The 16,758-nt window shown below is 37.7% G+C and overlaps 1 protein-coding gene across 1 annotated transcript in view; it reads left to right on the top strand.

The window, feature by feature from the left end:
* The window catches only part of Nup188 (nuclear pore complex protein Nup188), an 87,346-nt gene that overhangs the window by 45,467 nt on the left and 25,121 nt on the right, over nt 1-16,758 (top strand). The window contains exons 15-21 of the mRNA XM_070088868.1: nt 3,598-3,805; nt 6,446-6,667; nt 6,960-7,113; nt 9,694-9,842; nt 13,471-13,602; nt 15,398-15,519; nt 16,419-16,576. Coding sequence (XP_069944969.1) covers nt 3,598-3,805; nt 6,446-6,667; nt 6,960-7,113; nt 9,694-9,842; nt 13,471-13,602; nt 15,398-15,519; nt 16,419-16,576 — 1,145 coding nt within the window. The remainder of the gene's footprint in view (nt 1-3,597; nt 3,806-6,445; nt 6,668-6,959; nt 7,114-9,693; nt 9,843-13,470; nt 13,603-15,397; nt 15,520-16,418; nt 16,577-16,758) is intronic.

Raw genomic sequence — 16,758 nt, 5'->3', positions numbered from 1 at the left:
ATTTAAGTCCTCATTATCTAAAGAATAATTCTTTGAGCTATCTTATATACCGAGAAATTCACTATGAATGTAAATAATTCTAAGAAGTGAACTGTATTCAATTCCATGCCCCAGCAGTCTTGAGATTACCAGCTTGTGTTACCATGCTACACTGTAGCATAGTTGGTATCATGATGAAGTGCTTTTCCCAGGGTTTGTTGAGCCACAGATTCAAAGTAATTTCACTTCTTAAGTTACATTTCCTTTGCCTTTTTTTTTTTTTTTTTGTGTATGTGTAGTCTGGGTACTTTATTTTAGTATTTTTTTTTTTTTTTGTATTTATGACTTGGAGGGTGTATAAATCTGTGGCAGAGGGAAGGTGAGGCAGAGGTTGCCTTAGGAATGGTTGGAGAGATGGGGTAAAAAAAGGTTTTGTGTGCAGAGGCTTGGACATCCAGCAGGTGTGTATGAGTATGTTGGATAGAAGTGAGTGGAGGCAAATGGGTTTGGGACTTGATGAGCTGTTGGAGTGTGAGCAAGGCAATACATTTCTGAAGGAATTCAGGGAAACTTGTTAGCCAGACTTGAGTCTACGAGGCGGGATATACAGTGCCTGCATTCTGAAAGATGGGTGGGGATATTTGCAGTTTGCAGGGGCATCTGAAGTGTATTATGTGCATGCCTCCAGCAAGACAGTGATAATATGAATGAAGGTGAAAGTGTTTCTTCTTTTTCAAATCACCCTACCTTGGTGAGAGATGGCTGGTCTGTTAAAAAAAAATGTTACATTGTACAGGTCTCCCTCAACATTCGCGTTTTCAACTTTCGCGGGCTTCACACATTCGCAAATTCCCAACCGCCAAATTCCCAGCTGCCAAATCATATTTAAGTTTACCGCCACGAGTCCTTACTACCCTCCCTCCGACCCCTGCAACTGGCAGCCAGCCCTCCCACCACTGTGCGGTGAGTGTTTTGTTTGTTCATTATTTGCTATTAAACTACAGTATAAATAATGTAAACCCATCCATGACTGCATATTAGAATGGCTATTCAGACAGGTATTGGAAGGTGACATCATGTGTTTACTCTTGAACACAGCAAAGAATCAAACATTTCTGCTACTGCTAATAATAATAATAATAATAATAATATTAATATAAGAGAAGTTGCAGAGGTTGGTGGATGAATTTGGTAGGGTATGCAAAAGAAGAAAATTAATAGTGAATACAGGAAATAGTAAGGTTATGAGGATAACAAAAAGATTGGGTGATGAAAGATTGGATATCAGATTGGAGGGAGAGAGTATGGAGGAGGTGAATGTATTCAGATATTTGGGAGTGGACGTGTCAGCAGATGGGTCTATGAAGGATGAGGTGAATCATAGAATTGATGAGGGGAAAAGGGTGAGTGGTGCACTTAGGAGTCTGTGGAGACAAAGAACTTCGTCCTTGGAGGCAAAGAGGGGAATGTATGAGAGTATAGTTTTACCAATGCTCTTATATGGGTGTGAAGCATGGGTGATGAATGTTGCAGTGAGGAGAAGGCTGGAGGCAGTGGAGATGTCATGTCTGAGGGCAATGTGTGGTGTGAATATAATGCAGAGAATTCGTAGTTTGGAAGTTAGGAGGAGGTGCGGGATTACCAAAACTGTTGTCCAGAGGGCTGAGGAAGGGTTGTTGAGGTGGTTCGGACATGTAGAGAGAATGGAGCGAAACAGAATGACTTCAAGAGTGTATCAGTCTGTAGTGGAAGGAAGGCGGGGTAGGGGTCGGCCTAGGAAAGGTTGGAAGGAGGGGGTAAAGGAGGTTTTGTGTGCGAGGGGCTTGGACTTCCAGCAGGCGTGCGTGAGCGTGTTTGATAGGAGTGAATGGAGACAAATGGTTTTTAATACTTGACGTGCTGTTGGAGTGTGAGCAAAGTAACATTTATGAAGGGATTCAGGGAAACCGGCAGGCCGGACTTGAGTCCTGGAGATGGGAAGTACAGTGCCTGCACTCTGAAGGAGGGGTGTTAATGTTACAGTTTAAAAACTGTAGTGTAAAGCACCCTTCTGGCAAGACAGTGATGGAGTGAATGATGGTGAAAGTTTTTCTTTTTCGGGCCACCCTGCCTTGGTGGGAATCGGCCAGTGTGATAATAATAAATAATAAAAATTAATATAATAATAATAATAATAATAATAATAATAAATACGATAGAATTGAAGAAGGAAATTGTACAAAAATACGAGGGCTGAAGCAGTGGTGGAGGAAGTGGTTGACGCAGCGTCAGTGTGGCTTTGTTTATGCTGGAGTGAGTATTAGTCTCCGTGCTCTTCCAAACATTTCACAATAATTCATTGTATTTGGTGCTTGTAGATTGAGTGTGACTGGAGTGGTTGAGGCAGTGGTAGAGGCAGTTATAGAGGCAGTGGGTGAGGCAGCAGTTGAGGCAGTGGTAGAGGCAGTGGGTGAGGCAGTGGTAGAGGCAGTGATAGAGGCAGTGATATTTACTAACATATATGTTATAAATAATAATAGTACATTATGAATAACATTTATTATTATTATTATTATTATTATTATTATTGTTATTAATATTAACATGTACTATTATTATTTATAACATATATGTTAGTAAATACCACTGCCTCACCCACTGCCTCACTCACTGCCTCTACCACTGCCTCAACCACTCCAGTCACACTCAATCTACAAGCACCAAATACAATGAATTATTGTGAAATGTTTGGAAGAGCACGGAGACTAATACTCACTCCAGCATAAACAAAGCCACACTGACGCTGCGTCAACCACTTCCTCCACCACTGCTTCAGCCCTCGTATTTTTGTACAATTTCCTTCTTCAATTCTATCATATTTATTATTATTATTATTATTATTATTATTATTATTATTATTATTATTTTTATTATTATATTATTATTTTTATTATTATATTATTATTTTTATTATTATATTATTATTTTTATTATATATATTTTTATTATACATATTATTATTATTATTATTATTATTAGCAGTAGCACAAATGTTTGATTCTTTGCTGTGTTCAAGAGTAAACACATGATGTCACCTTCCAATACCTGTTCGAATAGCCATTCCAATATGCAGTCATAAATGGGTTGACATTATTTATACTGTAGTTTAATAGGAAATAATGAACAAACAAAACACTCACCACACAGTGGTGGGAGGGCTGGCTGCCAGTTGTGGGGGGTCGGAGCGAGGGTAGTAGGGATTTGCAGTGGTGGAGGCAGTGGTATTTAATAACATACATGTTGTTAAGGCATAACGTATGTATTTAGTACAATTTACGACGTTTTCATGTATTTTATGATTGTTCATGGTTCAACAAGTTAAGGAAGCAGTATTGTATTATATTTCCCTACAATATATTGGGGCACCAAACATTCACGGTTTTTCAACATTCGCGAGGCTCTTGATCCCCTAACCCTCGTGAATGTTTAGGGAGACCTGTATACCAAAATATACCATACAAGGCCTATAAAATTCTAACTTATGTATGTATATGAAAATGGCCTTTAATTTTGATTAGTTTGCTTGAAATGAAAAATCACTTTCACACACAGTATTTCCAATAAGCGAACTTACTTTAGGCTGGTGGGTGAAGACAGCAGCATGGGTGGCCTTAGTCAACTTCTTCGTGCTGCTCCTTCTCTCGGAGTGACCCTGGGAGGTGGTGGACACTCGCAGGGAAGTGGCAGTCCTCCACACCTGGCTTTAACTGTGGCTTTGTATGCCCATCAGCGACTTAATCCTCGACTTTCCTACTTGGCTCTGCGCACTTTAACACGATTTGCTCAGGTAAGAATTTTCTCTCATGATTTATTTTTCATTATGTTAACTAACTTTGCTTCTCCAGATGAATAATAGTCTGGATTTTTTGTGATTTATTACTACAGTACATAATAAATAAACTATTTTTTCAAATAGTATAAAAGAAAATCACAGCTGCTGCCACTAGTGTTCTTTTTGTGCAATACAGTGGACCCCCGAGTTTCGTGATTAATCCGTTCCAGAGAGCCCGCCGAAGGTCGAAATTCACGAAACTCGAAACCATTTTCCCCATAAGAAATAAAGGAAATAAAATTAATCCGTTCCAGACACCCAAAAATATTAAAATAAAATATTTTTTTTCAAATTAAATAAAGATTTACATAATGGAAACAATCAGAAATCAAGTACATGCATTTAAAATAAATAAATAATAACATTACACTTAACTTTACTGAAGACTTCTGGGTGGATGGAAGATGGGAGGAGGTGATAGGAGGAAGGTGTACACTATTGTTTGGAAGGAGAATCTCCTTCCATTAGGACTTTAGGTAGCAAGTCCTTATCTGGGGATACTTCCCTTCTTCTTTTAATGCCACTGGGAACAACTTGAGTCACTGGACCCCTGGCGCACAAAATATCTATCCAGAGAGGTCTTTTTCTGGCATTTCTTTAAGATTTCCCTGAAGTGGGACACAACACTGTCATTGTACATGTTGCAGATACGGCTTGTTTCAGCTTGGTCAGGGTGATACTTTTCAACAAAACTTTGCAACTCATTCCACATTCCACACATGTCCTTAATCACTGAAGAAGGCACCTCATCCACTCCCTCTTCCTCCTCTGAAGCAAGTTCCTCGGCTGTGGTCTGATGCTGTTCCAGTTGAAGCTCTTGCAGTTTGTCAGTGGTTAGCTCTTCCCTGTGGTCCTCCACCAACTCTTCCACATCCCCGTCACTCACTTTATTTACCAAAGGGCTTGCACTAGCTTTCCTTGGGTCCATGATGACTTATTTAGCAGTTGCAAGCACAAAAAACAATGGATTATTATGAAATGTATTGTATGAACCCGCGGGGTGATGGTCACGTGTTGGTAAACAATGGCACACTGAGCGTGAATGGCGTGGGAGACTGGCTTTGTGTGCGCAGTGATGGGCGGACGGGTACCGGACGGTCGCCGAAACACGAGTTTTTTCATGAAAATCGAGGCCAAATTTTTCCAAAAAAAACTCGCTGAAGGTTGAATTTCGTGAAAGTCGAGGCTGCCGAAACTCGGGGGTTCACTGTATTTAATCAAATTTGCCAGTTTTATCATAATTAGTTCAGAATAGGCATCGGAACTTTAAGTCCTGATCTTCATTGACTGAAAGATCTCCCTTATGACTGCAGAAGATGATTAATCTTTCCATTAAAATACTCTAACCCTCCATTGTTGTCTTGTGTCATCATATTTATCTTCCAGCCATCTTGTTATGAGATGTAGTAAAGTAAAAAGGTCACTACCTCAAGGCTTGGTCCTGGTGCCTCTACTGTTGCTCACCCTTGTAGCAGACATACATAAAAGTACAAGCCACAGCTTTGTATCATTGCATATAATACAAAAATTAGTATGAAAGTCACCTTGGTAGAGGGCACAGAAAAAGTGCAAGAGGATATAAGCAAAGTCTTCCAGTGGGTAGTAGAAAGCATGATATTCAATGGGGTCAGATTCCATTTCCTCAGATATTCAAAGAACATACCCCTCAAGGGAGGTTCCTTGATGCTGGTGAGGGGCTCTTGATCTAGGGAATTGGGTCTGTGCTCCGGTTCCCTGAATTGAGCCTGAATGCCTTCCATTCCCCCTCCCCAGATGCACTGTATAATCCTATGGGTTTTGCACTCCCCCATGATTATAATTATTTTTATTTATTAACACACTGGCTGATTCCCACCAAGGCAGGGTGGCCCGAAAAAGAAAAGCTTTCACCATCATTCACTCCATCACTGTCTTGCCAGAAGGGTGCTATACACTACAGTTTTTAAACTGCAACATTAACACCCCTCCTATAATTATATATAATAATTTAAAGAACATAAGAGGGTCACCCCACAGAACAAAAAGAAAATGTAAAAGACCTGGGTGTAATAGTGTCAGCTGACCTAAATTTTAAAGAGCACAATAAAGCAACTGATGTAAAAAGCAGGAAAATAAGAGAAATAGTGAGTGATGACACTATTCAAATTGCATGAGCTTGCTCTCTTGTCTAAAATATTGTTAATTGATGGCTCCATTCAAGGCAGGAGAGAGAATGTACTCTTAGAGAGAAGGCGAGAGATATACATGATAATATACACCTGGAAGATAATGAAGGGACTGATTCCAAATCTGGAAACTACTGTAACAATGTACTGGGGTGAGAGATATTTAAAACAGGTCACAAATAAAATATTAATTCTTCTTTCTTTCTCCTTTCAACAAACCAATCGTATCCCACTCTGGCAGTGTGGCCCAAAAAGGAAAACTATAAAGTTTCACTTTTCAAATTTAGTAATACATACAGGAGAAGGGGTTACTGGCTTTTTGCTCCCGGAATTTTAGTTGCCTCTTATGACACACATGGCTTATGGAGGAAGAATTCTGTTCCACTTCCCCATGGAGAAAACATTAATTCATATTTGCTTAATGTTTCAGAAACTGGATGTTCCTCTAGTGGCATGTTTTGGAGGTGAGGCTGATGGGATTAGAGATGCTCTTTTGCGTCGGTTGGATTCAGCAACAGAAGATGTGCGAGTAAAAGTGGCTTTGTTGCGCCTCCTAACTTCTTCTACAACACGCCAGCAGGGACTTACAAATGCCTTCCTCACCCCACCTGAAAAACTGCTGGACCCTCTTATTTCTCTTGCTACTCCATCTGTGAGTATTCATAGGTTATATATATTTTTTATGGTTATATGGTTTTATTGAATTTTCTGTTAAATTAATTTGATTCATTTTATTGTAGTACCTGTAAAGCATCTACATGTATAGTGAATAACCACTTCGACAAAACATTGAAACAAAGGTTAAAAAAAGACCTGTAATAATCTCGTTCTACCTGTCCAAATTTGTTTCTTACTTTTCATTGAATGGTCTTTATGATACTTTAACTTAGCACATATCAGTATAATTAATATGTCCCATTTTGGTTTCACAAATTCTCCACCAGGCTAGGAATGAGTCTGGACGAGAGCTTATTCTGGCAATAGTAGAACTTTTAGATGCCTTATGGAGTGAGAAATACACAACTGCCACAGTGTACCTTCAGGATAAAGAAGATTTCTGGAAGGCTCTCATTCATCCACTTACTACTGAAAGACCAGGTTAGTAAATTTTAGAAATAACGTACACACTGCTTGCACTCAGTATTTTTTTTTTAACATGCTGGCTGTCTCCCACCGAGGCAGGGTGACCCGAAAAATAAGATAGGTTCACTTGTATACTACAGTATGTTGAGTACAGTGGATCTCCGGTTTTCGTACTTAATCCGTTTCAGAAGGTCGGATTAAAACCGAAACATACGAAAACTGAATTAATATTTCCCATAAGAAATAATGTAAATACAATTAATCTGTTCCAGACACCCAATTTTTTTTTTCCATTATCACACTGGCCGATTCCCACCAAGGCAGGGTGGCCCGAAAAAGAAAAACTTTCACCATCATTCACTCCATCACTGTCTTGCCAGAAGGGTGCTTTACACTACAGTTTTTAAACTGCAACATTAACACCCCTCCTTCAGAGTGCAGGCACTGTACTTCCCATCTCCAGGACTCAAGTCCGGCCTGCCGGTTTCCCTGAGCCCCTTCATAAATGTTACTTTGCTCACACTCCAACAGCATGTCAAGTATTAAAAACCATTTGTCTCCATTCACTCCTATCAAACACGCTCACGCATGCCTGCTGGAAGTCCAAGCCCCTCGCACACAAAACCTCCTTTCCCCCTCCCTATAACCTTTCCTAGGCCGACCCCTACCCCGCCTTCCTTCCACTACAGACTGATACACTCTTGAAGTTATTCTGTTTCGCTCCATTCTCTCCACATGTCCGAACCACCTCAACAACCCTTCCTCAGCCCTCTGGACAACAGTTTTGGTAATCCCGCACCTCCTCCTAACTTCCAAACTACGAATTCTCTGCATTATATTCACACCACACATTGCTCTCAGACATGACATCTCCACTGCCTCCAGCCTTCTCCTCGCTGTAACATTCATCACCCATGCTTCACACCCATATAAGAGCGTTGGTAAAACTATACTCTCATACATTCCCCTCTTTGCCTCCAAGGACAAAGTTCTTTGTCTCCACAGACTCCTAAGTGCACCACTCACCCTTTTCCCCTCATCAATTCTATGATTCACCTCATCTTTCATAGACCCATCCACTGACATGTCCACTCCCAAATATCTGAATACATTCACCTCCATACTCTCTCCCTCCAATCTGATATCCAATCTTTCATCACCTAATCTTTTTGTTATCCTCATAACCTTACTCTTTCCTGTATTCACTTTCAATTTTCTTCTTTTGCACACCCTACCAAATTCATCCACCAATCTCTGCAACTTCTCTTCAGAATCTCCCAAGAGCACAGTGTCATCAGCAAAGAGCAACTGTGACAACTCCCACCTTATGTGTGATTCTTTATCTTTTAACTCCACGCCTCTTGCCAAGACCCTCGCATTTACTTCTCTTACAACCCCATCTATAAATATATTAAACAACCACGGTGACATCACACATCCTTGTCTAAGGCCTACTTTTACTGGGAAATAATTTCCCTCTTTCCTACATACTCTAACTTGAGCCTCACTATCCTCGTAAAAACTCTTCACTGCTTTCAGTAACCTACCTCCTACACCATACACCTGCAACATCTGCCACATTGCCCCCCTATCCACCCTGTCATACGCCTTTTCCAAATCCATAAATGCCACAAAGACCTCTTTATCCTTATCTAAATACTGTTCACTTATATGTTTCACTGTAAACACCTGGTCCACACACCCCCTACCAAAAATATTAACAAAAAATACATTTTTTAAAGAATAACTATAGTTTTTCATACAGAAAACAATGAGAAATAAATAGAAATGACTAATTTTAATGATAAATGAACAGTACATACTTTTATTGAAGACTCTTGTTGGCATATTGAAGAAGCAAGGAGGGGAGAGGGAGTTGGGGTTATTGTTTGGAAGGGGAATCCCCCTCCATAAGGACTTCAGGTATCAAAGCCCTCTCTGGGGTTATTTCTTTGTTTTTTACTAAAATTATGTTCAGAGAGCTGTTTCTGGCATCTCTTTAAGATTTGCTAATATTTAGTACGCCACTTTTGTATTTTTCTATAATCTCTTTCTTGAATTCTATCGTATTTCTCACCTTCTTTACCATAGGGCTAGCACTTGGAACTTTCTTTGGGCCCTTGGTGGCTTATTTTGCAGTCGCAATCAATAAACAAGTACAAAAATTGTGAAATGTTTTGGATGAATACTCATTCAACCAGTGACAAAGCCAGACTGATGGCATTCCCGGGTGGGCAGACACGTATGATACGTACGATTTCCAAATTGAAGTACGAAAACTGGACCAAAATTTTGCCCAAAAAAGTGTTCTCGAACCGAATTGTACGATATGCGGACCATACAAAAACCGGAGGTCCACTGTACTGCCTTCATTATAATTATTTTTTATTTCTGCCTTTTGTAATTTTTCTTTTACTTATCAGTGTATTTTTCCTATTTCTAGATTTTTCCTCTGTTCCAATTCAAAAGCACTGAATGACCATGTTGGTTAAAGTGCTTTGCAATTCCAACAACTTTCTTCCATTGTTTGTGTTGATTTGTACAATAATCTTATAACTTACGTGAAACCTAATGACAAATTTTATTTTTGTGCAGGTGAAGTAAGTGATGCAGTAGTAGGTCACGCACTAAGAGTGTTTGCTCAACAGCTGTTCTCCAGTAATGGCAAACCTTGTGGACCTCTCAAATCGGCTATGGATCAACTCTGTCAGCCTGACACTGGCACGCTTTCTCAGTGGTCAAAGGTGTGAGCCACTATTTTTACTGCAGTAAACATTTATTTCTTTACACTAGTTCAGGGGTGGGCAACCTTTTTAATTCAACCAAATCTTTGATGCAAAATCTTCTCATGTGCCGACTAAAATTTTTTTTTTTTTTTTTTAACAAGTCAGCCGTCTCCCACTGAGGCAGGGTGACCCAAAAAGAAAGAAAATCCCCAAAAAGAAAATACTTTCATCATCATTCAACACTTTCACCTCACTCACACATAATCACTGTCTTTGCAGAGGTGCTCAGAACACAACAGTTTAGAAGCATATATGTATAAGTACAATGCCTGCACTTTAAAGGAGGGGTTTGAGATATTGGCAGTTTGGAGGGATATGTTGTGTATCTTTATACGTATATGCTTCTAAACTGTTGTATTCTGAGCATCTCTGCAAAAACATTGATAATGTGTGAGTGTTGTGAAAGTGTTGAATGATGATGAAAGTATTTTCTTTTTGGGGATTTTCTTTCTTTTTTGGGTCACCCTGCCTCGGTGGGAGACTGCCGACTTGTTGAAAAAAAAAAATGTATAAAGATACACAACATATTATTTGGTGTCTTTTAAGTATTGTGACAAAATTTTCAGATAATCAAAAATCACAGTGTATTGGTATAATCAGAGAATATTGTAAGAATGATTTTGTAAACCATGATATTGAATGAATGGAAAATATTGTGACGGAATTTTTACTTAAAGGTCATTCTTCCCTGTTGATAGTGTGGATAATTTTTAACGGCCTTGAAATGTATTTCTAGCTGTGATATACATCCACACAGAAAATGCATAATACTTTATTCTTCTTCTTTCAACACACCGGCCGTATCCCACCAAGGCAGGGTGGCCCAAAAAGAAAAACAAAAGTTTCTCTTTTAAATTTAGTAATTTATATGGGAGAAGGGGTTACTAGCCCCTTGCTCCCGGATAATACTTCATTATCTTTTTTAATTCTGCCAAATTTTTCAGTCCAGTATTCTTTAAATTCTCTAATCTTCTTTTAACAAACCGGCCGTATCCCACCAAGGCAGGGTGGCCCAAAAAGAAAAACAAAAGTTTCTCTTTTTAATTTAGTAATTTATACAGAAGGGGTTACTAGCCCCTTGCTCGTGGCATTTTAGTCGCCTCTTACAACACGCATAGCTTATGGAGGAAGAATTCTGTTCCACTTCCCCGTGGAGATAAGAGGGAATAAAGAAGAACAAGAACTAGTAAGAAAATAGAAAACCCAAAAGAGTGGGTATACATGTATATATGCTTGTACATGTACGTGTAGTGTGACCTAAGTGTAAGTAGAAGTAGCAAGACGGTACTTACCTTAAACCTTGAATGTTTATGAGACAGAAAAATGGGTACCAGCAATCCTATCATCATGTAAAACAATTACAGGCTTTTGTTTTACACTCCCTTGGCAGGACAGTAGTACCTCCCTGGGTGGTTGCTGTCTACCAACCTACTACTTAGGAAATTCTCTAATATCCTCTTCATTTCAATAACATCGTTTCTTGGCCAGTGGTCGTGACATCCTGTACAGTCTGTAAAGGGCAGAATGCAAATAGAATTTGTAATAGTGATATACATATATTAATCGTAAATATGAAAATAGGAGGGAAAACTGCTGTTGTGGTTAGTATTATGAACTGTATGATGAACGGTTAAACTGAAATCAGGTCATGTAAAGTAGCACCTGATTAATGTTATCCACACAATTTCACGAAAAGTAGTGGAATAAGCTTTCGAATCAATGGACTATTTCCCCACTTTTCTTGGAACGGATACGTGATAAATGTCGCTTTTTTTTTTTTTCGAGATGAAACGAGAGGTTTGCGTGCTTGTAAGAAGTCGTTGGCATGCCAGGTTTGGCATGCGTGCCAAGGGTTGCCTACCCCTGCACTAGTTAATCTTCTGGTAATGATAAAAGGCTCTTGGTAAATGCTGTTTTATTCAAGACTTGGTAAATATAAGGAATAGTCGATCAAAGGCAGGGTTATACATGGGGTTTGTTTATAAAATTCTACATGCCTTTACTGTGTGTAGATTCATCTTAACTGTAATAAGCTAGGTAGATTTGGTAGGACTATTTCTAGGCATCATTAGGTATCCCCGAAGGGCTATACCTCAAAGAGGTTGCCTGAATAATTTTTTTTTTCTTTTCTTTTCTTTCTCCTGCTTCTTTATTATATTTTACTCATAACTCAATGCCTCATCCAGTTTGTTTTAAATTTTCAACATTTGTGTATGGTAAGTAAGTAAGTAAGTTTATTCAGGTATACACAAATACAGTTACATAGAATTATCATACATAGCAGCATATGTGTAGAGAACCTAGGATAACCCAAAAAAGTCAGACAGAGTGACTTATTTTCATTGGGGACCAAATTCTAGGAACGACTGGTATATTCATATACCCTATGACTAGAGGTATTTAATCCATTACCAGTATCCTGGAATGGCTCAGTTAACTTTCAAAATCCTCAGTGAAGAACCTTAAAACTTTCACAACAGATGCCACAAAATACAACGATGGCCGAAAAGTGACATTCAGATGTGTAGGTGTAGATTTGACAATTTTATTTGTAAAATAGTGCGATATTTTTTCCCAATAAATCAAGTTATGTAAATTTCAGTTTACCTCTTCTGAAAGGCTTCAATATTTAATGGCAGATGCTTGTGTGTTTAGTATTTTTATAAGCTTAAATAAGGCTGTTGTCTTACTTAATGTTTACTAAAAGCCATTAAATTTAGTCTGCCCATAATGCCATGGCATGATAGTGGTTCTCTTTGCACTGCAACTCAATATTTTAATTACACAATCTCAATGTAAACTTGCAAGGAAATAAAAATTTGTAATTTGCTTTGTGATTAATTAAAGATACTGTGTTTTGCTGTTGCTGATCACTATGCACAGATACCTTATGTCAATGTGGAAGGGAAGAACAAGGTACAAAGTATCAACTCTATGAAATTATTCCTACTGTTTTTTATGCCAGCTATGGGTAGTGCATTTATTTAACTAGATGAAGGCCTAGGAAGTATACAGAACTTTATTCTTACCTTCTCTTTGCATTTTTCAAGATGTATTTGGTTTCTTATCAAGCAATATGTGATTGTTTTTAGTAATTTAGGTGAGAATTTGTTGGCTGCTGTTCAACTGTGCATTGTTTTCAAATTCATAATTTTTTGTTGTTCAAGGTAGTACTGTTAGCATTTGCAAAGACAAAACAAAAGATTGTTGGGTCATTGGAACACCATTATTTGTTGGCACAGTAAATGCAGTAGTGTCATTGTTACATGTTAGTATTTGACACTGACCTGAGATAGATACAGTATATTGACTTTTGTATTTATAATGCTTCAGTTAAAGTAAGTGGTTCTGGTCTAGTGTCAGAAGTCATGTACATGTCAAAAAATAGTTGTGACTGATTATTTAATCTTAAGTGCTTTGTATAAGTTGTCTAAAAAATTTTGTGTGATTATTTCTCTTATCAAGGGTCTAAATCCATACTGACAAGGGTATTATTATTTTTTCAAATGTTTGTTAAAAATAGGCAGGTTTGCTATTGATCTACAAATATGACAAGTGTAATAAACTCGACATTTTTACTCACCAGCACATAGTTACGAGTCTAGAAACTGGAACTGTGCCAAGCAAAAATGTGAGTGAATTGTTACTACCAGCTTGGCGGGACTTTCTTGTGGTGCTAGTAGCCCGCGCTAAATCTTGGCTCACCAACGATCAGAAGGTGTGTATATTTATCATAATTTATTGGTAAGGGGTGAAGGGAAGTTTGTTAGTTTTAACCTTTACACTGTCTAGACTCCTGAAATTAAGTGCTCACTTTGTCCAAATATAAAAAAATTCTGAAATGGTAGATAATTCTTGTCTGAAGGTAATGACATCAAAAATACAAAATTATATGGAAAACACATGGAATAACACAAACACAAATTTAGTTGTCTGGGCATAATTTACATATCGGCTATTTTTCCCAATTTGAGTTTTATTTTAAGCCAGTTATTGCTCAATTTGACCAAATTCTTAGCTCTTTCACTAGGCTAAAATAAACATTGTAGACATTTCTGGTAATAAAACATCATTTCTTCACATCCCCAGGCCTCTCCTGTATTACTTGCCTTCTGTTTTGAATTCATCATCATCACAAAAATAAAAGATTTACCCTATTTCTTAGATAATAAAATATAACCATGTGTGATTGGTCCTGATTTATGGTATTCCAATAACAGAATCAGGCCTAGTAAAAACCCATAAAACACCAGGGAGCCTTACCCACCCTCAGGAAAATTGGCAAAATTAAATATTTATGCTAATTTGAGGCCTATTTCAAGCTACCTTTCTATCCTGGAACCAACCAAAATCATCACTATTTCACTAGCATATCTTCCATTCTATCAATCAATAAAAACCATAATAGCCATCCTAGATAACACCTCAAAAACACCATTTAAAACCAAATGCAAGGTCAGTTTTCCTTTTCCCATTATGCACTGTGTGGGGCAGATTTTTTTATATTGTTCACACTCACTGCACATAACCATTCTAGGCCAAAATTTACTGCTCACAGCTTATCTGAGGGAGCTCAGCTCAAAATGTAGATCAATGTGAGGGACCCTGGCATCAATAATATAGAGCTATGTGATGGACAGTGAATGGGTTACAGCTCCAGTTTGTGAATTTTATCTGTATAACGATTTGTTTAACAGAATGCAATGTGTTATGTAGCAGATCAGACCAATGTTGTTGCCAGCGGGTGTGAAGGTGGGTAGCAATGACAGCAAAATAGTCTGAATGAAAACACCTCTATATGAAACAGGGAGGTCATGTACTGCTGACCGCACAGCAGTGTCTACCTGTTCATTGCCCTGTATGTCAACATGACTGGGGATATGACAAAAAAACATGTTTTTTTTTTTTTTTTTTTTTTTTTTTTTTTTTTTTTTTTTTTTTTTTTTTTTTTTTTTTTTTTTTTTGAAAAAAATGGGAAAGATGTGTTACACACTGCAGCAAGTGATCATTGCAGATATAACTGGGTTTTCTTCTGTACTGTAAAAATTAGCTTAAATAAATGTTATTGTCTATGGGACAATAATACATCTCTTCAACTTTATTGTGGAAGATGAATAATGCATTTCTAACAGTTTATAGTTGTATGTTCATATTCATTATTATTTGATATGCTTTTACATAAATAGCAATCTGTACCAGGTATCCAGATTAATGAATGGATAGAGCTGGATCAAAATTTGTCTGATCCTTTTTGGAACCTTGGCCATAAAAATCCAGATTAATGAGGACTTATCATATCCTAAAATTATTTGCTATTTGAAGAGCACTCAAGGTAATCTACAATACAGAAATTTGCTTCTGTGTAGTTTATGCATTGGTAATTTCCCATTATCTGTTTGGTGTTTACATTCTCAAAGGCCTTTGCATTTAGTAATCTATCCATAAGTTGCTTTCTTGTTATACATTTTGAAATAATTATCCTAGGTTATCATTTTAAAAAAATTCTTTTCAAGGTAAACTTGGCTAGTGATATTCTTCATGTGTTGCTTCATCAACTTGAACTAGAGTCAGTAGATGAACCACTGACAATCCTATTGGCCGAGCTTCATTTATCTCTGGTCAAACATTGTGGAAAGTAAGTAAACAGCATATTTTGATTATGTCCTCAGTACAGTGTAAACAAAGTATAGTAACCCTCATTACCATTCATATTTTAACTGAAATCATCTGTTATCCATTTTCCCAAATTTTGAGCAATTTCAGTTTTAATCTGGTAACTAGAAGGAGGCACAGATGGTGATATACACAAATAATCCACACTTAATAGAGGATAGAGTAAACATGACATTATAGCCATACTTCGACTGTTAACGAGTCATTCTTGTCAGTGGTTCAAGTCAAACCAAAATGTCATTACTTTCCCACTCTTAAGTGCTGGTTATTTATGTATTGTTCCAGCCAAGGTACTGTGATTCTTTTTTATTCTTAATGGTAGTATGGCATGTAAGATAGGGTAGGTACAGTAACCAAGCAAAAGATGATGAGTTAGACACATGTACAACATCTGGGTATCTTTACTTGTAGATGTTTCACCATCCACTGGCTTCATCAATGTGTCTGAGTGATCATCTTGTCAGTATTGATTACTACTGATATGCAACCTAGCATAAGATCACTACACAGCCTTTTGTTATTCTCTTAATGTGCTAGTTTACTTACCTCTTTCCTACCATCAAACGCCACACAACCTTCAGAACAACAGCTTGTTGCCTTTGGCTTCCTCTCTTATTTTCTTTAGATTTCATTATAAGCATATACTCTACTATAGGAAGAGCCTCTTTTTTTTTCAAGTTTTGGACGTTGTTGTCTTATGCACTGAAATGATATGTCAACTGCACTGTTTTGCACATACAACTGTACAAAGAACTATGTCAAATGAATTAAGTGTTAAATTTTACCTAATAAACTAATAATGCCATTATACAAGTATAATTTTATTTAATGCATTACAATTATCTGTACTTTGTATTGCAGGCAATTAGCAGAGAAAGCAGATATTTTTATTACAATAGGAAAGCTGCTGGTCTTGGTGCAGGGGGCTGTGATGTCAACACCAGCTCACTGTCAAATGTTGATTCTAGCTGCTGCATTAAGAATGGCTACACTCACCCAAGTGTCCCACCAGTCACAAGGTAATTGTTTTGTCTCCAAGGGAATTATTTTTGTTGCATAAGATCAATTTTTTAGACCACCTTTCGATTGATGAGGTGATGCTGAATTGTAAATGAAATCATCTTAAATTAATGGGTGTAGGATTTTACCACTTATTCTCAACTGCCTCTTCCATTCTGGAATACTGGTGGTATGGTTCCAG

This window comes from Cherax quadricarinatus, chromosome 26, assembly GCF_038502225.1.
Source record: "Cherax quadricarinatus isolate ZL_2023a chromosome 26, ASM3850222v1, whole genome shotgun sequence".
NCBI classification, from domain to species: domain Eukaryota; kingdom Metazoa; phylum Arthropoda; class Malacostraca; order Decapoda; family Parastacidae; genus Cherax; species Cherax quadricarinatus.
This window is presented reverse-complemented; position numbering and strand designations above follow the sequence as displayed.